Here is a 24,539-nt window from a genome sequence, read left to right as displayed (position 1 = left end):
GAGAGAGAGAGAGAGAGAGAGAGAGAGAGAGAGAGAGAGATATGGAGAGAGAAGCAAGTAAGACTATTACTACATAGGAGCGTTCACCCTTGAGGAATCTCAGGTCGTCCTTGTGGAAGAAGGCTACCTATCTCACACACACACACACACACACACACACACACACACACACACACACACACACACACACGCACACACGCACACACACACACACACACACACACACACACACACACACACACACACACACACACACACACACCAGCCCCCCACTCCTCCTCACGCATCCCCGTCTCCTCCTCCTTCCAACAACAACCCCTCCCTCCCTCCCTCCCTCCCTCCCTCTCCCTCCTGCGCTTGCAGATCACCGTATTGGTCGCTGGAATGGAGCAACTGCGCTCCAGTGAGCGGTTAGCGCATAATCATGCGTTTAGCCGGTCCGTGAGTGGGATGCTGTACAAGTCCGCTGCTTGAAAGTGGACAGGTGTAGCGCGTCGTGTTAAGTAGGAAATACAAAAATAAAAAGCCCAAACACTGTGATATTACCTTATTTGTGAGCCACTGCTGCGCGCTGCATCTGCAGCCTTGGAGGGTGCCCCCCCCCTCCCGCTGTAATATTTATGACAAAACGGAGGCAAATTATTCTGGTCACGTTTTTGGCTGACAGCCGGCTGTCCTGGAGAGTTCGGGAGTGAATCGGGGTCCAGTGTTGGCGATTGCGCAGCGCACCGACACCTGCAGTACGATGTAAAGGGATTTCCCACTCACCAAACTGGTAAGTTTAACACTCGACTACAGCACTTCTTCTAATAACACTGAAATATTTATCTTTAGGCCTAATAATAAGTAAAATCATGATTTGGATGTCTTCACAAATACAATATGTGAGAATCAATTTAAAATGAGGCAGTTGGATTTGTAAGGGATCAAAAGGGACAGTCTTCTGCAAAAATGAAACAAATGGTGGGCTGTCTAGTGGAGGGACAAGACAGTCCAAACCTGTTTTGATTCCGGACCGGAGGCGACAATAACAAATCACTTCATTATCAGAGCAGCTCTTATGAGGGATATGAAAACTGCCTCGGGACATGTCACAGGCTGGTTTTAATCGCTTCTTTGCATTTTCGGACATGAAGTGATTACCTGTGGGACAAAAAAAATCCTTCTGGCTATTTGGACTTTTTTTTTTGTTCTTTGCTGCAACAATCAGACAACACTTTAATATGTTGGCTAGAAAAATAGACCTGTAGTGATTTGATTTGATTTGATTCAAGTGGGCTTATAGTAATTGTGTTGCTCCATGTGTCCCATTTTCTATGGACCCATAGTGATTGTTGATTTGTTTCAGTGACAATGATGCGCCACGCTTGACATGAAGGTGACCCGTTTGATCGTTTTTAATAGCAATGGCTCAGTTCACCAACTACATTTAATGCTTAAATAAGATAACATGAGTCCATAGTGCACACTATTTGTTGATCTTGAACTGGCATAGCCCCATGAGACCATGATTTCAAAGGATTGTTTTAGCCCCTGCATTTGTCCACCTTCATTAGAAAGAGGCAAAACAGTCAAAAATCGAAGAAATAAAATGTCTTCTTACTTACTTTTACTTCTGCTTTTATGTGAATTTAAAATCTGAAATGTGATTGGTCACTCAGTAGCAAAGTTTTGGTAAAGCTCTCTTTTTACACATTGTTTCCTCCAATATAATCATAGTAGGCATACTGTATGGTTTTAAAATCTACAAATTCTAGGCCACTGAATTATTTGTAATCCAGCCCTGTCTTGCCATGTGTTTGAATATGGAGCCGTCTGCTCTCTTGTTGATGGGATGTGAAATGGGAACGTGTGATTTGAAGGTGGTGGTTGAGTGGTGATGGGTTTCTTCCAGCTGAATACTAAAGCAACATTTTCTCCAGTTAAGGTTCCAGTTCCAGTAGGTTTAATGTCAAACTGCATAATGTCTGCTTGCATTAGTTCTTAGTGCTTTCCCTTACCAATTACAAATCAAATTCTTGGGATCAAGCACTGCCAAATGTTTTGCCTGGCACAAGGTTTTTGTCATGAAAGATTTTAACATTACTTATTAATATTCATTTTTTTTGTGTGCTCACATTACTTTTGTGTTCCCACATCACTGTGTTCCCCTGCAACACATGCTCTCACATTGTTGCTTTCCCACGTTCACATACCTTTTGAATTCTCCGATTTATCTTACTGTCTTGTAACACGTATGCCACAATATGTGGCAAAATATGTGAAATTTACTTTCAACTTGGCCAACAATTCTGATGTAGTGTTTTTTTTTTAAATTATTTATAGTGTGGTTGTGTAGGCTAATTTGTGAACAACTGGTAGATTATGGAGGCTTTCTCAAAATAAATAAATACTATAATCTGCAGGATGTAGCCTAGTTGGTCAAATTAAAACTAAATTAAACCATATTTCACAAAAAAAAGACCATTGTATTCTCTTCTTAATCTTATCAAACGATCAGTCTTTTTAACTTAAGGTAATTAATGAACTTTTTTGATGAGACTGCTAACATGCAGAAGATTAAAAAGATTAAAAATGAAAAAGAGTAAATTAAAGCCCTGCACCTTCTCTGTGATGTTTTCTTGCTACGTGTGTGTGTGTGTGTGTGTGTGTGTGTGTGTGTGTGTGTGTGTTTCCCTCTCTTTTCCATGTAGAATCCCAGAGGGATAATTGTTTTAACATATTCCCATTTCCATTCACTCTCATGGTAGCAGCTTGTGCATGTGGTTCACTGCATGTTTGCGTCTGTGCGTGTATTTATAGAGAAGCTTTGATGCTGCTGGTTGGGAAACATTTCACCACACGTTACTCTCCTGCTAGATGCCGCAGCGTAGTTGAGGGAAGCTGTCATATTTTGTTTCAGCGTGATGACATAGAAGTACTGTATTCTCTTATCTGATGAGTCTTTTTTTACCTTTTACATAACAGCGCTAGAGAGGAGATGGTCCGAGGTTATTGTGGGACAACAACAGTGTGGGAAAAGCGCATAAGATTTATGTAAGAGCTGCTCTATTGTCATTAAAAGGCTCCAATAAAGCTTCTGTCCCGGTTGGATTTGTTTTGAATATCCTTTGATGGCTTAAGGATTCTTTAGGTTTATATAAACACAGCTACATTGCTGATTTCCACACATTTTGAAGAACTGAGAGCAGTTATGTTTTAACAGATTTTTTTTTTTTTTTTTACTGACAATTCAACATTTTTATTGTATCTTCTATATCTAGACTGTAAGCATGGCAGATGTTGAATGAACTTGTGCAACATGCAGTAACTACAAACAATCCCATTTACTGCTGCAAAATCCTCCAGCAAAAGGCTTTCATAGCAGCAGTATTAAAGGACAACTGTATTTAAGGACTATATTTGCATTTTACGCATTAAGAACAATATTTTGACTGGATTGGCCACATCCTCTTTTTAATCCTAGTTGATCAAAGCCATAGAAACAAGTTATCACACCCAGTCTCTGAACTAAGTCAAAACAAGATAAAGATGCCTTACACAAATTGTATACTGGCGGCTGAGGTTGCTCAGCCTTCTTGTCAGCGTGCTCATGTTCACCGTGTGAAATTAAAAGCACACTGCACTTAATTCCCTAACCTACTAACAGTAAATAAGGGTAGCAATGTTCCTCGAAGTGCGTGAGTGCAGGGAAACATAGACGTGGAGCAGATCTCAGCACCAGACAGGAGAAAGGCAGAAGGATGTTGGTGGAAAAAAATTAGACGCATGAAGAGCAAATAGAAAGAAGAGATGGAACATTAAATTGCTATAAGAGCAGAGTGGAGTGAAAATAGACTATCAAGAGATGGGAGACAGAGGCAACATGGAAGAGAAGACCCCCACACAAAGACTTATAGACTCAGTGTTGCCACCCATAGATACAGGAATATAGCTGCTTTCTTGCATATTTATTAGATATTTTGGTATGTTTTACATAATGACATGTACATTTTCATACATAAGTTGGAATCTGACAGACATTAGTTGCATGTGTAAATTAGGTTTATTTGACACCTGTAGGTATTGAGTGTGCGTCTCATGTACTTCGGCCCTCCTGGTTTAACCTCTTCAAACGGGAATAGAAAATAAATCCCTGACTCTTCCCTCCATCATGTTAGATCTCTGTCTGTCATTATGGTGTGAGAGAACAGATGCCTGCAGTGATGCTCTCCCCTATTGGCCAATGATGTCCTGTCTGCAGGAGATAAATGGCATTAATTGAGCTCTTATTGCCTTCTGGAGTGAAATAGCTTAATCACTTTAACCTGTCGCAGACAAATTCAGTCTTTTTTTCTAGTACCCCATCAGTTTCACTTACTCCTTTGCTCTTATTCCATTTCCTTCAAATACATTTTTCTAGTTTTCTGACCTCTTCAACTGCTCTCCACTTCTCTAAAGACCGATCTGAGCATGAGTCTGTTTCAGATACCTGTAAAAAATGGTACATAGAGAGATTCCTGTCTCTGCAGGCACTGATCTGCTGAAGAAAGGTTTGATTGAATTCAAGCTGAAGGTGAACACTACAAGAAAGCAAAATTCCTGATTCGCTGTTTCACTGTCTTGTTAAAGCAGCCCATCCTCACCCAGAAAACGACCATATGGGTTGATTGTGCAAGCAGCTCATAACGTCCGACAATTATGTTTCTCATTAGGCGGTGAACTCTTGTGTCTGTAGTAATTATCAAAAGCACAGGATTTCACTCAGGAGACAGGGGTTTGTGTCCCATGTGAAACTAAAAGTCAACTGTCATTTTGAAATGAACCAAGTTTTATGGACCTTATGGTGCGTTCTATTATTTATCCGAGTCGGAGTTCTGTGCAACACGCACCAACACGCACCAACACGCCCCCTTTCCTCGGATTTCCGAGCTCTGAACTCAGACAACCGTGAGGACACCGAGCAAGAATTCCGATACGGATTCCAAGATGGCAGCGCCCTGTGTGACTTGTAGTATGAATTGTTGTAATTGTTTTTGGACCGCTTTGGCTGTTTAAATTAAGATTTTAATCACTCGTATTACCGCAATATCTTACTGCGTCCGTTTCACTGCCTGTTGGTATGGGTGTTGTTGTGAGTGCAATATTGAATGAAGCCTTGTTTGCTAACGTGGCTAGCGTTGCTAACTTGGCCAGTGCTACCATAGCAACAGCTTTCCGGGTGGCGTCCATGTTTTTTCTCCGACTCGGACGCGCAAAACATACCAGAACGCTTGAAGTGTGGAAGTGATGCCATATCCGAGGTCCGAGTCGGTTCGTTGAGAATAATCGAACGCACCAGTAGTCTCTGACGCAATAACGTCTGTCACGTCACGTTACATAATTTTAGTGGTTTTATGGGAAACATTTGAAGCCAATCCCTGATGTTTTACTAACCCTAAAGTATTTTTTATTGCCTAAACTTAACAAGTTCCGTTTCACGTTTACTAGGAGTTTAAAAACTGAGGCCGTTAGTTTAAATAGAACGATGGTCACATGATTAAATAGAACGGTCATATGTGTCTTTTTGGGAGTCTTTGGATATCAACCTATAATGCTGTTTAGGTATAAGGATGTGCTGTATTAAATGCATGCTTTGGAGTTTTTGACCACTAGTAGCGCTATGGAGCAATGTTTTTATGAAATGATCCCCGTTTTGTTTCCTTTTGTGCACACAGATATGTAGGGGTACAACACAATACACAGTCCTGCCAATGGTCTCACACTATTCTGCTGATCTGCAAGTGGATGTAATGTGCCAAGAAACATAGCAATGTAACAACAAAGGCAGGGAAGAAGACTGCTGGCAAGTAAACATGGATGTTAACAGCTCAGATTTTAAATTTGCAAATGTTCTATGAGGAAGGAAATTAATTCTTCACATTTGTTAGGCCTCAAGCATACACAAAATGCATTTCACTAATTTGGTTACAAGAAAAGTCCACAGGGCACCTTTTAAGAATGAAATGTTTTCATCTTTCCATCTGGTGAAGGAAAATCATCAAAGCAACTGCTCATTTTTCTCCAACTCTTTTAGGTTTTTAAAATAACCATTGTGTCATTTCCTCTCAGTCTCTCTGACTGGACCGGCAAATTAACGGAGAAAAAGTTATATTACTGGGGAAATATCACCTTTTATTCTGTGAACTCTACTCCAGCATAGTGTAACACAAATAGGTTTCAAGATTAGTAGTAGTTTACCCCAAATTCCTACCATACCTATGTTATGTAGCCTAACTTAAAAATAGTAACATCAGACAATTTCTGCCTCTTTTTAGGTGTCAGTTGTGAAAATGAGTCATCCTCAACATTTGCTGTGTTGTGGTTTCAGAACGATGGAGATGGTTGGAGAACAATTAGATAAAAATACAGGATGTAGGCTCTACAGGATGATTGTTTTCCTTGGCAACTATTATGTTTTCCTAAATGTTGTACAGATTTTTATCAAACATCTTGAAAAACAGTGCATATAACTGTTGTTAATGGAAATAAAATCTCTCCCCCCAGGTCTGGACTCAGCCCCGAATGTTTACAACATCTGGCTCCGCCCCTGTTGTCGGAGCATCTTAAACTGAGGGCTTTGACAATAAATTGAGTGCATGTAATAATATAATCATTTTATATAATTGTAATAATTTTGATATTTTGATTTTTTTCTCAAATGTTGTAAAACTTTCTCCAGAGCCACAGTAGACTAGTAATAAAAGTGATTTTACACACTGAGTTATACTCCTTATAACGTAAACTGATCTTCACGTTGGATTGGTGGGAGTGCACCTTCAATTGTAAAATAAAATTAACCATCCACCATTATGAGTCAACTCCCCTGTTTGTGAGCACGGGTCAAAGCTTTGAAGATCAGAGTCAAGCGTTTCATCACATATTCAGCTGTTGGTTTGGTGCCTTGTCACCAGAGCAGCATTAAAGCCACCACAGACCTTCCACTGTGAATTGACGATTTATTCACAACACTACAACACAAATCAGGGTACTCGCTACTTGACTGCATTCGGACAACCCATTAACTCCTAATGACAAGAGCTGTTGAAATGGAGAGATGGAGGGAGACATTGCTAATCACATCCAATCACTTCAGAACACATAAGGAATGTATGAGTAATTACTGGTACAATAGAAACATGATGGACACTGTTATATCTCTCCAATTTATCCTTTTATTTTCTTACCATCATTATAACTAATCATTGCTATTCTGTTGGATGGGCCAGTAAACAGCCTTCCAAAGTGCTGATTTACGTAACAGTCTCCACTTGCTCTGACTCAATTTTACTTCATTTTGCCAGCTTTTGTACTCAATTTTGATTTATTCTTGTTTTAAAGAACTGTGATTGCACGGTAGCCTTGATTAGTGCTTATTGAGGTGGTGCTTGTAATAGCAAAATTACAGGCTTGGAGCGTACAGTATATAGGATACCAAGGAGTGTATTTAATGAATGTCTGGACCCAAATAAAATCCAGTGACATGCTGTCAGGTAATAATGATGACTCACACCCTGTGTGTTCCAGAGCTGTAGAGTCCAAGGTCTTCTTTCTGTACAGAGCTGTTCCTATAGATGGAACAGGCTGCAATAATTAACCTGCCTACTATAGCTTTTTTATTGATGTTCTGGTAGCAGCCTGTCAGTATTGTGGGATGATAGTGACTGGACATTTGAGTCTTTATCTCTGATGTGGTGACAGCAATCTGTAAGCGGTATACTTGCATTTTAATATTCAAAATCACAGAAGAGTCTGTCCAGATGATCTGGCGGGACTACACAGAGATATTGCACAGTGTAAAAGCAAAGAGCCATGTGTTGGTTGTAAGATGGATGGTGAGGGGAGTTGAGGCAGCGCAACTGGGACTTTTCAAAAGAGAGATGGATAGAGGTAGTGAGCAGGGAACAAACATTCCCCTCAAGCGAGCACACAAATCAGCATCCATCTACACAGCCCTAAGCCTCCCTCCCATCCATCACTACCTCACTGCACCTACCTCCCGTTTTCATCTTACCTCCCGTTACAACCGTCCCTTTCTCCCTAACTTGTCTCAGGCATAAGTGTGGATGAGATTCAGCAGTTTCTTAAGTACACAGGATGTCATTCACCTCAGATGGCAATCCATCTTCCAGTGTATCTGCAGGGAGCGTGCAAGCAGGGAGTGCGTGCAGGCGGTGGGTGGCTGTGTGGGCGGATGGCAGTTACACTGTGGAATACATGGTGTGCTTGTGTGTCTTCAGCGAGCTTGGCAGGAGTTATGAAAACCCATTTTTTCATTTTACAGTGTTAAGTGTTGCTTGGCCTCACATAAGGAGTAGCAGTGTTAGTTTGAGCAGTTCTGGAGTTACACTGTACTGTAATATACAGTATTGAGTTTGTTGCACATTCAAACTGCATTTCACCTGAAGTTCCTAAAACTGTCCTGATCAGAAACATATCAGATAGGGTGGGATGTTGTTGCTCTAACTGAGTAGGTTGTGTTGTTTGCCTGTCCAGGCTGGTTTGATGGGAGCCTGCCAGGGATGCTGCTGCCCAGCTGATGGTTGCTCGCTGTTAGCGCTGCTGGATGAATCGAGTGGGAAAATTAAGCCTTTGATCGATTGTCTCACTGCGGACATTAGGAATACCTAAGATAGCCATGAGTCAGCGGGCTGCATGCGCCATCATCCTGTTTGCTTTCTCTCGTTTCCCTCTTTTTCTCCTTCATTCATCTTTCCTGTCTCTCTCCTCTAAATTTCCCTTTTTTCCCTAAATGTAGGGGATGTCTCATTTTGGAATGTCTCCAAATGCTCCTTTTTAGTTTCACCATTTTGTATCTCATTTTTGGAGAGAAAAAACGTGACACATATCTACTTTGATTGTTGTCCTGATGTAAACAGCAGTGCTGATCACCGTCCCTGAGGTGGATGCAGAGCCTCACGGAAGAGCTGGATCATTTCCAACTGCTGAATATAACCCACAGCAGCATGGCAAATGGTAAAAATAAGAACTCCTGCCAACAGGGCAGAATAACTAGACTCAAAGCAATCCAGTGTGCTTTACTAAACAAGACTTTTCAGATAACATTAGATGGCCTTAAACATCAGCTTATGGAATTCTGAGCTGCTTACCTGTCATTCTAATGCGGTCCTGCTTCCTTTTCAAGCTATTATACTTATTTTGTCTTACCTACAGCCAGGGGTGATTCTAGGATCAGACCTTTAGGGGGGCTCAGCCCCTAATGAGAATGTGACACGGATACAGTGCCTTGCAAAAGTGTTTTAAAAACCTGACACTTAATAAGTCACAGTAATAACGACCAATTTGACACAATGTTCTAACATTCAGCAATTTTAGTTGCTTACATTTCAATTTGGGTTCTAATCTGAGCCATAAAATTATGAACTTCTTTTCTGGGGACTACCAACGTTAAATTCACAACCACACTCCCGCTCTCCCTCTGAAAGATTAGATACTCAGTAAGACTCAGCCAAAGGCAGGAGTCTGGCACAACCACCTCCGATTGGCCAAAACTACTTTTCTGTTAACCCTTTTCTTGATTGGGTTACAGGTGCATAGCATCGGCGACAGATACACAGGATATTAAACCTGTTTCAAGCCCTTTTAACCTGTAATTGTTTGTCCTCTGTCACTAACAGACACGTTCACAAACTCTAACTTTAAGCACTAAAATTGATTTAAAAAAAATAATAAAAAAAATAATAATTTGTTTTTATTATTATAATTTTTAAGGGAGCTGAGATGTAATTTAGGGGAAAGGGTCAAAAATCGCCAATGCCTACAGCCATACTAAAATGGTCACAGAGTCTTAAAACAATGAACTAGCTATACCTACACTACCTAACACACTATACTATTACTTAGAAATCACCACACAAATAATTTATGACAGAGATGTCTTCTGTGGAAAGTTGTTACAGCCTCAGAAATATGCAAACTGACCCCATAAAGTTTTATAGAGGGCACGAGTGGTGCTTACTTAAATAATTAGCAAACTGAGTTCTCACGTGTAGCAGCCACCATTGTCGCATCAAGATTGCTGAGGACTGAGGTGAAAATAGGCGAGTGCACCCAGCACGGACAGCAGTCATGACACAAAGGGACAGATTTCATAAACCTTTTCTGCCTCATTTCAGACGTCCCAGGAAACGTGTATGTGTGTGTGTGTGTGTGTGTGTGTGTGTGTGTGTGTGTGTGTGTGTGTGTGTGTGTGTGTGTGTGTGTGTGTGTGTGTGTGTGTGTGTGTGTGTGTGTGTGAGTGTGTGTTGTTTATCAAAAAGGTGCTCTGGCCTGGAAGTGCAGTTGTCATCTGAGGTGAATCTTGTGTGAATTACGTGAAGTGTGCCTCTACCCATTGAGGTAGGATTACACAAGTGACATTATAGTATATTTACGAGTCCATGTTGTTTGTTAGAGTAGTCTGTGGAATGTGCAGTTTTGTGCAGGTGTGTTAATAAAATAGGACTGGACATGAATTAGATTTTTTTTTTTTAGGAAAACAGGAGCTGACCTATAGTATACACACTGTTGGACGTTGTCCATCCTCTTCTTCTGACATATATTCTTTCAATGTAGTTATGTTGTGTGTTATTTTCACACACATATATATATATATATATATATATATATATAGGTGAAAATAAGAGAGTGAAACTGAACTTTTCACTCTTCACAACAGGATCTGCTTGAGCATTTACCCTCTGATATTGTGGAAAGAGGCTTGACAACCTGTCGTCTAGCCTACTACCCAACACCTATAATAACCCTGACAGCAGGCTCCAGGAAGGTGTGCAGTCTAGGACACTGTCAGTTTTTTGTTGTTGTTTTGGAGCAAAGCACAGAATCACACAGTAATTAAGACACCAAATTTGATTACATATTCTGCAAAGCCAAAGTAAAATCTGTAGATGACAATTGTCATTAGAATCCGCACTAAACCAACCAGACAAATGATTTAGCTTTCGAAACATGCTTGTAAATGATGGATGCACTTTTTAGAACCAAATCAAAACTTGAGTATTTACAATTCCCACTGAAAGACACCAACACTAGGGATCATTAGAAAGTTCACCACCCTGCCTACACATCTTAATTTTCTTCTACCCCCTCTCCCTGTGAATTCTAGAATAGTGTGACTGTTCCTGCCTGCGGGTCAGAGTCACAGCTGGACATATTCAGGGCTTATGACATTTTGTCTTTCCCCCAAACCGCATGCTTACACAGACTTCTTTTTCTACTCTTTTGTTTGTGGCTCTTTGTATCTCTTAACGGTTCATCCCACAGTACTGAATATTCGTTATCACACAACCCATGCATCACAGGACTGATAATGGCTTAATGCTTATTTTAGTCATAGAGTAACATAAATGACTCTTGTTGAAAGCCATTCAGCCTGCTCATTTCACCTGTACACAATCATCCCCTTGTATTTATTGGCAGGACTGTTGAGAGAAACGGATGATGGGCTGATGTTTGATGAGACTGATCACATCAGTGACTGCAGAATACCATTTTACTCTTGTCAAAAAGAACAAATTCCTCCATTTTGTTTTCACATTATTTGTGAATATATTAAAATTCAGATAACAGTTGATTTTTGTGTTGTATCATCCCATTCTTTGTCAATCATGGTACGCTTACATTTACAAAATTATTTGTTAGGTTTAACTTATATGGTAGCACACAACTGAGTTCTCCTGACATTTATTTACCGTAGTGCTTTAAACACATGCCACAAACGCATTTGCAAGAGATAGAATACACTGCTTGGTCAATGCTGTATTGACATGTATGTTGCCTCTTTGATTGGTGTAAGTGATTGACTGTCAAACAAAGTGTTCATTTGTTTGCTCCTTATTACCTTGGTGTCCACCATATTGAACAAAGACTGTAAACACAATTGATGTTGATATATACATAAGGTCATAGCACACTGAATATTAAGTGGTAGACACTCAGTGTGAACAGTCTCAAACAGAGGGTGCATCTAAATCACATTAGAGCGACTGTCCGCCATGCCAGCTGCCATGTAGGCAGCATCATAGATATGGGTTACATCCTTGGAGTGCCGCGCTCGCCTGAGCGCCACTCCTTCAGGATCAAACAAGTTGATCAATTGTCTTATTGTGTATTGTGATACAACATATCTTCTCTGTATTGCATGTAGGTGTAACCATCGATACCCTTGCATCTGTCCATTACAAGCTATTTCAGTTTGCAGGAATATGGCCACCTCTTCCAAGTTTGTGTGGTTTCTCCTTCTGAACGCAATTTTCGGAACAATCTCTTCAAACTCCTAATACTTATCACCATACTGTGTTTATGTGCTAAAAGATAAAGAGTTCATGCATTTTGTAGAATACAATAGGTAAAGTTAGTAGTTTGGTTTATTCTCAAAAGTCCGACTTGATTCTTGAAATAGGTTATCAAGTTTTTTCTCGTCATGTTGACTTTATTCACGACATTTCGACTTTATTCTCGACATTTCAACTTTATTCTCAAAATGCAAAATAAATAAAACATCTTCCTCCTTAATTTTTTTCCCTTGATGTGGCCCTAATGCTCCGTCGCAAGAATGAATAGGGACAGAGAGAACAAAACAAATTTGCTCACAACTATTTCATGCAGTGCTGAAAATGAGACCTCAGGTCCAATGAGAGGTGGAGACAGGGAGTGTGGTTCTGTGCTCTCTTGCCCCAGGCTTGTTAAATTGGCAGATCGATGATGCTTTAAATCAATGTTCCAGCAACACCACAAACCCCAAGAAACCCATTAGTGGATTAAGATAGACCACTGTTCCACACAGAGTCCTGTTCTGCCTGCAGGTCCTTTTCACATGACAAATGGTTGTAACTGTGAAATAAAACAAAGGAAAAAGGGCAAACGAGAGGGTGAGAACAAAAGGTGTGGCAGAGGAAAGGTTGACAGCAAAGGAGGCCAACGATGCCAATCAGGACACACCATACCTCCTCAATCAGAGACGCGGGGAATATTTTTTTCTTACGGTATATCAAACAGGTATCTTATATCTAATCAACCAACACTTTATATGATTCATTCCAAAGCACAGGAGAGCATCCAGTCAGCCAAGAATAACATGATCTACATGTAAAGTAGTCTGTCTCAGCCAGTAAACGAAATGGGAACAGTGTAGGAAGGGATGTGAGGGATGTAGAGCAGATGAGACTGAGGGGGTGTGGAGAAAAGATGCAAGGGGAGCTGGTCTTTCTCTGATAGCATTGTTTATGTGCCACTGTCTGTGGATCATTGATCCATTTATCTTTATTACGTCTCCCTACTATTAACTGCTGCCACCCTCAGTTGGGGCACTGCTATGTTGACGTGCACTGCATGGTCTCTCTACCAGCCCACCAATGTCCCTGCCACCTCTTCTCTTGGAGGTAGAGGCTGACTGCTTGTGGAAAAAAAACAGAATTAACAAAAGGATTTTTTTTTTTTTTAAATAAGCATTTATTGGATTTGCACAGGCATTAATTAATCTTCACAAGGTGGGTTGTCAATGGAGGAACAGGTCCGTATCTTACTATAGACAACATGTATAGACAACATGTCACTGCCATCTTAACAGTACAGGTGTAGTTGGTTTATATATGTTTCCACATACCTTATTCTGCAAGCTTTGTTTCTGACCCATATAATGTATGTTGCATAATAATGAATCAAACATCCACCCACTCATGAGAAGCATGCTTATATCTTTATAACAGAATCTAGCACAGTATATGAATTGTAAGCACCGTCAGAAAATAAATCCCCATTGGTTTGTTAAAATGTGTAGACTGTTCGGGGATCCTCCGCTGAGTCCCTGCTTAAAGCACTCATACTTGCAAATTTCCCCCAAGAGACTTCCTGCTCCAATTCCTGTCTGAACTGTTACCATTGTCTACGAAAAGCATGTTGTTGTTTAACTGCCTGATATATAATGGGTCATCAGCAGCAGGTTGAACTGCACCCCATGACTCTAATCGCCTGACAAGATCACTTTTAACTCGTTGTGTCAACTCATAGCTTCTCTTGACTTGTGAAGTCCGACAAGTTTGACTTGTACTTGCTTTACACTGTTATTTTTGAGTAAATACGAGACAAGCTGACTGATAACTGCTTGATCTGTATCTGCCATCTGTCTGTCTTTCTACTCCTCTTCTCTTTTCTATGTCTCTTTTCTATTTTGTTTTCACAGAATCAAGGAACAGATCTGGCCATCATCCTCATCACTGTCTCGTTTGAGCCAGAAGAAAGACAGAGCATGGTCTGGCGTGGCGGCCGCTGTTGCTATGTGTGAGGGAGTGCTGTGGCGTCAATGGAGACCGAAGGCTATCGTGACCTCCTGGAGACCAGCGATGGTCAGGGGGTAGGCTTGCTGGATGTAGGGGGCGAGGTGGGGGTGGAGGAGGGCTGGAGCACACCCTACCCCCTGGGCTTCCAGGTGTCTTTGACCACTGTGCTGATGCTGGAACTGGTTTTGGGCTTCAGCAGCAACCTGACCGTACTTGTGCTCTACTGTGCTCAGTCCAACCTGGTGGATTCAGTCAGCAACCTGGTCACAGTCAACCTCCATGTGCTGGACATACTGGTCTGTCTGCTGTGTCTGCCACTGACTGTGGCTGTGATCCTGCTACCAGCTAATGAAAGTGGAGTTGGCAGCCTGGCCACGCTGTGCTGCTTTCATGAAGCCTGTGTCACATTCACCAGTGTGGCCACAGCAGTCAATGTTCTGGTGATCAGTTTGGACCGATACGACATCTCAGTGCGTCCGGCCAGTCGTCTACTGACCCCCAGGCGTGCAGCACTGCTCCTGGCCGCAGTGTGGGCCGTGTCTTTAGCTGTCTTCTTCCTGCCCTTCCTTGAGGGGGATTTCTTCTCTTCGAGGGTTGAGGACAGTGAGGATGAGGAGCTGGAAGTGCATAACAATGTCTCTGAGCTCACCACTGGACGGACCCCAATTTTTTCATCTATCTCTCCTTCCTCTTTACCCTCAACTCATCCTTCCTCGTCTTCACACCACCTGACTCCAGTATGGCAGAACAGGACACTGTTGTGCGTTGGGGGGCAGGGGTATTACACAGGCCTGGCTATGTATTACCACTTGTTACTCCAAGTGCCATGCTTCTTCATCGCTGTGGCCGTCATGTTGTTCACCTACTCCAGGATCCTGCAGGCCCTTAACATTCGCATAGGCTCCCACATGATGAGGGGTAAACATGCAAAGGACTCCACTTGCAGGATACGCTGCAGAAGGAAGAGGAAGAAGGACCTGAGCCTGCCCACAGAGGTAGTGTCCTCCAACCAGAATCAGAACCTCAACCATCCTCCTCTCATCCCATCCCCCACCCCTACACCAACATCGCCCCCACCACTCCCCTCCATGTCCCAGGTGATGTCTGACAGTGGAGCAACAGTCACTACTGTCAGCACTGCTGCCACCACCCCCATAGCCACCACACCGGCCACCCCTGCTTCTCCAACCCCAGCTTCAGCCTCAACCCAGACCCACGCCACCTCACCACTGCCTGCCTCCACCATGGGTGTACAGGCCTCGGTTTCTGCCATCATTGCCTTGAGGCGGGCAGTGCGCAGGCACAGGGACCGTCGAGAACGTCAACGTCGGGTCCTAAAAATGTCCCTACTCATCATATCCACCTTCCTGGGCTGCTGGGCCCCTCTGTCTGCAGTCAATGTTCTGATCCTGTGTATGGGTCCCAGCGACAGCCTGGTGAGGCTGCGCCTCTGCTTCTTGGCGATGGCTTATGGAACCACTATTTTTCATCCTCTGCTCTACGCTTTCACCAGGCAGAAACTGCGGCGTGCCCTCAAAACACGTGTCAAAAAAAGGGTAGTTACCCTTCTGCAGGTGGACCCGGCTCCCAGCGGGGGGACAGTTATTCATAACTCCTGGGTGGAAGGAGGAGGCCAGAGGAAGAGTCGCAAGCCACGGGTGGAGGCCAGTGATGGCACTGATCGATGCCTCACAGAGGCAGTGAGGGAATGAGGGAATCTGGTGTGTTTGCATCTGTGAGTGTATGGGTGTGAATTTGAAGAATTGTATGTATCTTACCAACATGCTAGAGGTGGATCGTGTGTATATTCGTGCACAGGTGTGAGAATACCAGTCAGTCTACAAAGGTCAGGACAAATCCCATGACCACTGGTTCGATGCAAATGTGGAGGCAGGTGAGTCCTGAGCTCTAATTAGAGCCTGCTTTCTGCTCTCCTTACACAGGCCCCCATTAGTCCACTTTCTGACTGACAAGGTGGCCACTGAGTCTCCATGACAACACTGGCCAAGCATTATGACAACATCCCATGGATACTGGAAATACGGTGCACCCCACTTGTAGGATAAGGGTTAGACAACAGACATCCATACATTACTGCTCCTGTGTGCAGTTTCAACTTGCATGTGCATGTACATATGCACACACACACACACACACACACACACACACACACACACACACACACACACACACACACACACACACACACACACACACACACACACACACACACACACACACACACACACACACCCTTAAAATGCACACTGATCTATATTTGGTCGTTATCTGGAAAGCACACCAATATCTACCTGCACAGATATTCTCAGTGAGTAAAAATATTAATTCATAATTTCTCTTTCTCTCATTTGTTCATGCCTTAATTGAGTTATTAATGTATTCTCGTGGTGCTGAATGTCCTGCTGTATGTTTACAGACAATGTATCAGAGCAAAAGTGTTTGCACATACTGTATATGGTATAGCAAATTACTCTAATGGCAAATAAATACAAGCATTCAGATTAAAAGTTTACAGGCTCATGTGAAACTATCAGGAAACTGCAAAAAAACTGATTCTAATATAATTTTCAAGTTAAAGCTAAAAGGCATGATTTTATTTTATTTTTTTAAATAAACTTTAAGAGTAACAGTCATGATGACGTATGCGAGGATGTGTGATTGTGTTCATATGTTTGCATGTGTGCATGTATGCATGTGTGTTTGCGTGTGCGGTTGCGCAAATGAATAAACGACAAGCGTGTATGTGATTATGTGCAATAAATTATGAGAAAAGCAATGACCCCTGGGATGTCTACAAAGAGAATGTGAACAAAGAATTGTTGGTTTTCTAATTATGGTTTACATTACTGGGGAAACAGAGAAGAAAAAAATTCATCTTCTAAATAACAGCAAGAGGCCACTGGGCGTAATATAAAAGCAGAGTACTTGGAGCAATTGTAACTACACAGGCCACTGTAATACTACTGAAATTGTATCACTTCGGTTTTAAAGTGGAAGTCAAAGGGCAACATTTTGTGGAAACTTAAGTAAAACTGTCTGTAGTCACTGCAGGTAAACTAGCATCTTCTACCGGAGAAATCCCAACATGTGGCCGAAAAAAAGCTGTTTGTTGCTCTGGAGGGCAGTGTCACTGCTTTTGGACAGCACTTTGAATGACTGCAGAGGCAGAAAGGCCTCTGTCAGCTTCTGGACTGAGTCCTGGACATGTTAGACTATATCTGCGTCCCTCTTTCTCCTCAGGGCTTCATGTCTCATTTCCCAACATGCTGGATATAAAACAATAAACCAGCCCCCAATCAGCTGTTGTATTATGGGTGTTACAGTAGGTAAAAATGTATGTCAGTAAGTAGATAGAGTACATTTTAAACTTTATATGGGCTCTTGGAGAGCGTCTTTGGGATTTGGGCTATCTCCTTCATCCTCACCCCTTTTACACTATATGTGAGCCAGACAGAAGACAATTACTTGTGTATTCATGTACATTTTTCAGGGATGTAAATATTCAAGTGTCTGTTTTGGGTTTTAGTCAGTTAGTTTCTTTTGATCACAATCATCTGCCGGACAGAAAATCAGCCATTGTGATAAACTCTGAGTGAGTTGGAAAGTAACTGTAAAGAGAAGATACATATGAGTGTATTTGTGTTAATACTGTATTTGTGTACACTGTACTGTACATTTATGACCAAGTGTATAGAGAAATACATAGTATTGTACAAGATTTATATTATGTGTTATTGTATAGAACAGAGCAGAATCTGTATTAAAAAGATGATCTATCTAAGAATTGATCCATCTCAGTGTCAGTTCATACAAGATTTATGTTCAATGTATTGTTTGTTGTCTATTTTACTTATCAGGAAATTGAATTACACTGGAAATTGTATTTTATACTATGTCTGCGTGGATGCATTGTCTCTGCTAAACTACTAGAAAGAAAGAAAAATTTGTAAATGGGTGTCTTCTTTTTTTCATGAGCTTTTAGACACTTAACAGAATGGAGATGAAAAAGAGAACAAAAGTAATACAGAGGAAGAAATGATGTAGACTTTGAAGAAATGGCTTATGGTAATAATTACAGACTAAATAACAAAAACAAAAAAAAATCACCTTTTTGTATATGACGTCTCTGATCATTTGACTACTGAAGAATTCACATGAATCCAATCTGTAAATGGAAGAATGAAATATGACCATTTTGTTATGCTTACATTATAAGAACACTTTTACATAAATTGACAGTTTGACAATGGGCTTCCATCACAGATTTATTTCTACCGTCTTAACAGGAAATGCCTAAATTCATCCTGCTCAGTGTAACTTGGGAAGTCCACCATCCCTCTTCCAAATCTGTCACTCCTTTTTCCAGCTACCCTTCCCTTTCTTCATCTCCTGTTTCCATTCCCCGTCTCTCTGATCCCTAAATTTAGAAACTCTGTCCCAGATACATGCAGTATTTAAGGCTGACTGTAGTGAACCCTTGTTGTGTTGTGTCAACTATGCTAATCGCAAGTCCTAATGAAGATGAAACTCGTTAGTCATTTAAGCATCTGTCAAGGCAGTTTAACCTCTTGATGTCGACACATCCTTTTTTATTTCACCAGAAAAAAATCTGTGTGTGCGCGTGCGTGTGTGTGTGTGTGTGTGTGTTTGATGCCTTACTGATTTATGCAGTGAGTCAACAACACCTTAGATTCCTACATTCTGCTTGATAATCTCATCATCAGTCCCCTCCTCTTTCACACCCTCATTTCCTCCCTTGGTTCTACTTCTCTTTATTCCGCTGGCCTGCATCTCTGTCATCTCGTATCCCCACTCAGGCCTTCCAGAACAAAGCGAGGAACAGCTGCAGTGTCTGTGAAGGAAGGAAAGTCACCTTGGGGATGACAGAGGAACAAAAATGAGAGAGAGAGAGAGAGAGAGAGAGAGAGAGAGAGAGAGAGAGAGAGAGAGAGATAGTATTGAGGGGAGATTAGGGGCAAAGGAGAGAAGAGAAGGAAGGCATAGAAGCTGGCATCGGGACATCATAGCTATATGACTAATAAAGGGACAGCACTGCATCACTGCAGAGTCCCATTAGAAACAAGAGAAAAACAGTGCAGGATGATAAGATTAGCAAGCTCTACTGTTTTCTACCACTGTTGGCCCAGAAGAGTCTTGCAATTTTGCTCCTGCCCTACGTACTGTGAAAATGTCTTTACGTTTGGGTGTCGTCCAAAAAACACACTGAATAGCCAACAAGTAAGTATTAATAGTCTCCCCCCTTTTTTGTGATTTATGGCAAAACATTCAACCAGAAGCCTACTGAGCCTGAGCTCAGTAATGACAATTACAGACGTAGTTTTTACAAACATAAGAACTTACCACACTTGCCTCGTCATGGACTCACGGTGGTGCGCTGCTGACAATGAATAGAAACACTGGAATGGATAATTGGCGTTATTTTAACAAACGGAAAATACTGATGTATGAAACTGCCAATTAGGCTTGATTAATTTACTTCTTAATTGAATGTGCCAGAACACTGTTCCAGATCGTTCCGGCCCACTTTAGGCCTAACCCCTGGCCCTAATATGTCGTTGTGAATCGACCGCACAATAAAGCTTGGAGAAAATAAAAGCTATGTGGGACTCCCTAAAAACAGTGCTTCATGGCTCTAGCATGTCTTCCATCCGGCTACCGGCGATAGCTATGCCTATATGGAAATGAATACCTTGATATTTCACCCTTGTGGGTTTCTGACCGCTGGATATAGCCTAACCTAGCAAACTCTTCTTCACTTCCCTCAACGAGCACAATCAGATACCCTACTGGTCAAGAACATCTAACTCTGCCATTAAAACTTATGTTTTAAGTTGCCATACTAACCTAACTCTAACGTTTAAATCTATGTTTTAACGTTACTTTATAAGATATAGCCTACATCCATTACTTTTACAGTCAGTGGTTCCTGCAAAGAGGGTGGAACAGACAACAGTGGCGCTACTCCCATGTATGTATAAGACTAACAACTGGCAACTCCAGATCTAAGGCTGCCATGCATGCAAATAACATTACACAAACACATGGTAGATGCACGCCCAAGCTCTTGATCTCTGCAGCATGCAAAAAAACTACAAATTCACGAGGCCCTTTGGTAAAGTACAAGTCCGGCATTCAAATTATTTAAAGTGAAGAGAGGCATAATCAGCACAATTTAATTACATTGACTAAATACCTGTTCAAGGAGCTTTCAACTCTAATAATGCTGGATAGTATAATGAATAAGTATGCATCATATTTTAATTGTGATATAAAGTAAAATCTGATTCTGCAATGTAATTAACCACTTAACATTTCTCTATCAGGTAGGCTAAATGTAGTAGTGTTTTCCTCAATGGGTGCTTTGGGGGCTTTCTGTAAGTTATTTCGGGGTAAATGGTTCAAGAGAAAGCTGCAAGCAGCAATACAGGAGGCCAAGCAATCGGTAAACTGCACTAGTTATTTTCAGAGGTCCACAGTGAATAATATGCCATTGTCAACCAGTATGGCAAGCCATTTTAACAGAACCAGCGTAACATGGTGACCAAATGGCGCCATCTTGTGTCCAAACGTAGCTATACTCTAGCTGAACACTGCTAAATGTAAGAGTTTGTATTTCGCCACTGGTATTCTCCACTGGCGTTGCTGCTTCGATGCAGATATGTTTTATCTTTGTGGTATCGCTTTTTCTTCGAAAGCCAGGGTCCTGTTGGAAAAGAAACCTTTGGCGGTTTCCACCATGGATGTATTGAGAGAACGGTGTCCACACTCAGTTTAAGAGGATCGTTACACAGCTGTGTAGCTAACGTTAGCTAGCTAGGTCCGGCTAGGTTGGCGAGAAAGCATATATATAACGTTACAGAAACATCATCAAACACCTATCTTTTCAAGTATTTATATATAATTTTATCGAAATTCATTTTGTATGTGTGCCGAAATAGCTCAGTTGGGAGAGCGTTAGACTGAAGATCTAAAGGTCCCTGGTTCGATCCCGGGTTTCGGCAGCAAGAGGGGATATTTTCTTTTTTCAAACGCCATTGCTAATACACAACTGATAGTAATACGTTACAGTAAAACACTCACCCTAACCACCGATCCGCTGGGTGTAAAGTAAACATGCATACTAGGCCACTTGTTATGGTGTTGCATAAACAAAATATTTAAAGATAATGTTAACAAAGGTGATTTAAAATTATGATTAGGTGATATGATTTTTAAAATTGCATCACATAGTACAGGCTTTGCATGCAAGACTTGAATCTGTTAAGAAACAAAGCAAACGAAACTATTACAGAAATAGTGCAAGGTAGGCTTACAGCAATTCCATCTGGAACGTGGTTGAGTAGAAGTACAACGCAGAAAATACTCAGGTAGGCCTGACCTGGGTTAGGTTTGGGTTAAAATGTAGCGTCCGGGATGGGCGCTACGAGGGCCATGCACGGGCACAAGGGGACCACTAATGTGGAAAGCCACTTAAAACACTGCTTAAAAAAACAGGTTCGGTTATCTAAAAGCAATTTAAAAGGGAAACAGGCAGTTAAAATCTGATTAAAAGAGCCACTGGACAGGACAGTGAGCGGGAGTTATATAACTTTTAAAAAAAAGTTTCACGAAGGTGTTTTTAAATTTTGATTAGGTGATATTATGATTTTTTTTAATTGCATCACATTGTACAGGTTTTGCATGCACAATTTGAATCTGTGAAGAAACTAAGCAAACAAAACTATAACAGAAATAGTGGAATGAAAAGTAGGCTTACAGCATTTCCATCTAAAACGTAATTGAGGGTTAGGGTAAATGTAGGCTACCTCATGCTGACCTACTTAAATATTCAAATTTACCTTGTTACTTGCCTCTGTCAAATTTACTGCTCACTGTTTCTTGTGGGCAGTGTATTATAGTTGGCCTGACAAATACAGTTAGAATACAGCCATTTACAGAACATAGATGTGCCATAGATTGTATAAAGGGGTGTAAGTAGGCTAAGTAAATAGTTTTATTTCTATAGCACCTTTCAAAACCTAGGTTACAAAGTGCTTTACAAAAGATAAAAGGTTAAAAGAACAAAAGACAAGTACAACACAAACAATATAAGGGCACCAACATTATAACAGATGTCCCTACAACAGCTATAGTAACAGAAAACAGTTCACAAAAAGGCAACAACAGTTCACACAAATTTACACCAGGAGGTGGTGTTGTTCAATAAATCATAAAACTGGATGGCTTCATTAAAGTTTAAAAACAAGTACAGTCTGCAGTTCATCTCAGGCCTTTTAACTGTTCCAGGATATCCTTGTCCACAATATACAAATTGATACCTGTACAGAACAAAACATGTCTGTTCTTGAGATATAGTGGAGTAGTAACACAAGCACAAATGTGCTAAAGAAATATAGTTTAAAGGACAATTACAGCGCAAAATGAACCTAGGGGTTAATAACGGTACCGAGTCGAACGTTCTCTGGGACATGTTTTCATGCTAAAGCTTTAAACAAGCTACCGCAAACGGGTGGTTAGCTGCTAACGCTAGCTTTCGGGGCAGATGATCTATCTAAATCTATCTATCTATTTTAAACCACTGACAAGGCTCAAAATAGCACGACATTTCAATGGTAGCATAATGAGGGTCCCTACATGTAAACCAAAGAATTTAGAACTTTGTAAGTGTACAGACAGTTTATTAAAAAGATAGATTATAAAGACAGTAGCGTTCATGTTTACATGCGGGCGCCATCTTGGAAAACAGTCATGAGCAGTCGAATCACGAAAGCTACTGGTTGCACGGCGTTTGTCTAACCACCCGTTTTGCGGTAGCTTATTTAAAGCTAGAGACACATTCGATTAGCATGAAAACATATCCCAGAGAACGATTGACTCGGTACACATATGTTATTAACCCCTAGGTTCATTTTGCGCCGGAATTGTCCTTTAAGTTTAGTTCCCGGAGCTATTTTTGTTCTGTATGTATAATTTTATTTTTGAGTTTTTATTATATTTTAAAGGCCCGCCCCGTAGGCAAATTAGCTAAAAATGCTGTGGTATGTGGAATTGCTTCATGTTATTGTCTCTATACAAATAGGCATTAAATAAATAAATGACTTGTCTGCTACATACTGTCCTATAATGTTTGTTGGCAAGTTTATTTGTATACCACCTTTTAACAACAAGACGATTCAAATTACTTTACACAAGACAGATATAAAGATAATATCAGTACTACTATAGCTTTATCTCAGCAGTTCTCAGACATCAGACATCTTGCTTGAATTCAACCTGAGAGAAATGTGTAACATTACTCAGGTTTCCGTATCTTAAGGCATTTTTTTAGATCCACAACGTTCCTCATTTAATTGATTGAGACCCATGCACTGGGAGAATGGGGGGTTGTTGTCACATAAATCTCATCCTCAACCCCATCCGGGAAATGTAGTGGAGTATTATTTACAGTAAAGTGTATTAAGTACAGTATAAGGGGAACAACTCCTTCGACCAATCAAGTTGTTGCACTTGCAACAGGTAGAATTATCTTGTAGCATGTATGTTGTTGTGTGTGGCATGGTGCTAATTTACCATTTACCTTGTAAACAATTATTTCTTCTGTGATAACTTTCCAGGCTGTACAATCCCGCCTCTAAAGACTAGAAAACCCTGCGCTGTGTCAGTGTTTAATAAGACTTCAAACTGGACGCTCTGGTTTGTATTTTATCTTCTACTCTGTAGTGACATGCCCACGCCTTGCTTAGTTATCCCCATTGTCTTGTTGGTTTAAAGGCAACATCATCCCGACAGTTTTATAGATACTCAAACAGTATGACGTCATAGTGTGACTAACTGAAATGGTAAATGCTGGGAATTCTCCACCACTCACTACTTCTCACTAAATAGTTAAGTAGCAACCTAGCAACACGTGTTTGAAGTTAGGTTTTTTTGGACAGTGTGTGTGTGTGTGTGTGTGTGTGTGTGTGTGTGTGTGTGTGTGTCAGACAGGAGAGGCTGTGTTTGAATCTATTGTTTTATATTTAACACTACAGGATTTTTTTTCTCAGAAGATGAAAAGTTATGCAACCTTCATAAACATGATTTTGTTTCTTTGTGTTTTTGTATGTTTTTCCATGAAAAATGTCTAATTCATAATGCAACACAGTTGTTATGTATCAGAAAATATGTCAAACCAGTCAGAGT

The 24,539-nt window shown here is 41.0% G+C and overlaps 1 protein-coding gene and 1 non-coding gene across 2 annotated transcripts; both read left to right on the top strand.

The window, feature by feature from the left end:
• Positions 1 to 393: 393 nt before the first annotated feature.
• Positions 394 to 18,508, top strand: LOC144516817 (G-protein coupled receptor 22). Its single transcript, XM_078248444.1, has 2 exons — positions 394 to 775; positions 14,219 to 18,508. The coding sequence occupies exon 2, from the start codon at positions 14,339 to 14,341 to the stop codon at positions 16,025 to 16,027; it is 1,689 nt and encodes a 562-aa protein (XP_078104570.1). The 5' UTR covers positions 394 to 775; positions 14,219 to 14,338; the 3' UTR covers positions 16,028 to 18,508.
• Positions 18,509 to 21,285: 2,777 nt separating this feature from the next.
• trnaf-gaa (transfer RNA phenylalanine (anticodon GAA)) lies at positions 21,286 to 21,358 on the top strand. The gene has a single exon. It is a non-coding gene; the product is annotated as a tRNA-Phe (tRNA).
• Positions 21,359 to 24,539: the final 3,181 nt, after the last annotated feature.

The sequence above is a fragment of the Sander vitreus genome, chromosome 4, assembly GCF_031162955.1.
Source record: "Sander vitreus isolate 19-12246 chromosome 4, sanVit1, whole genome shotgun sequence".
Taxonomy (NCBI): domain Eukaryota; kingdom Metazoa; phylum Chordata; class Actinopteri; order Perciformes; family Percidae; genus Sander; species Sander vitreus.
This window is presented reverse-complemented; position numbering and strand designations above follow the sequence as displayed.

What these genes read in the sequence shown, in the direction of transcription:
- LOC144516817 (XM_078248444.1), top strand. Translation starts at nt 14,339, where the DNA reads ATGGAGACCGAAGGCTATCGTGACCTCCTGGAGACCAGCGATGGTCAG.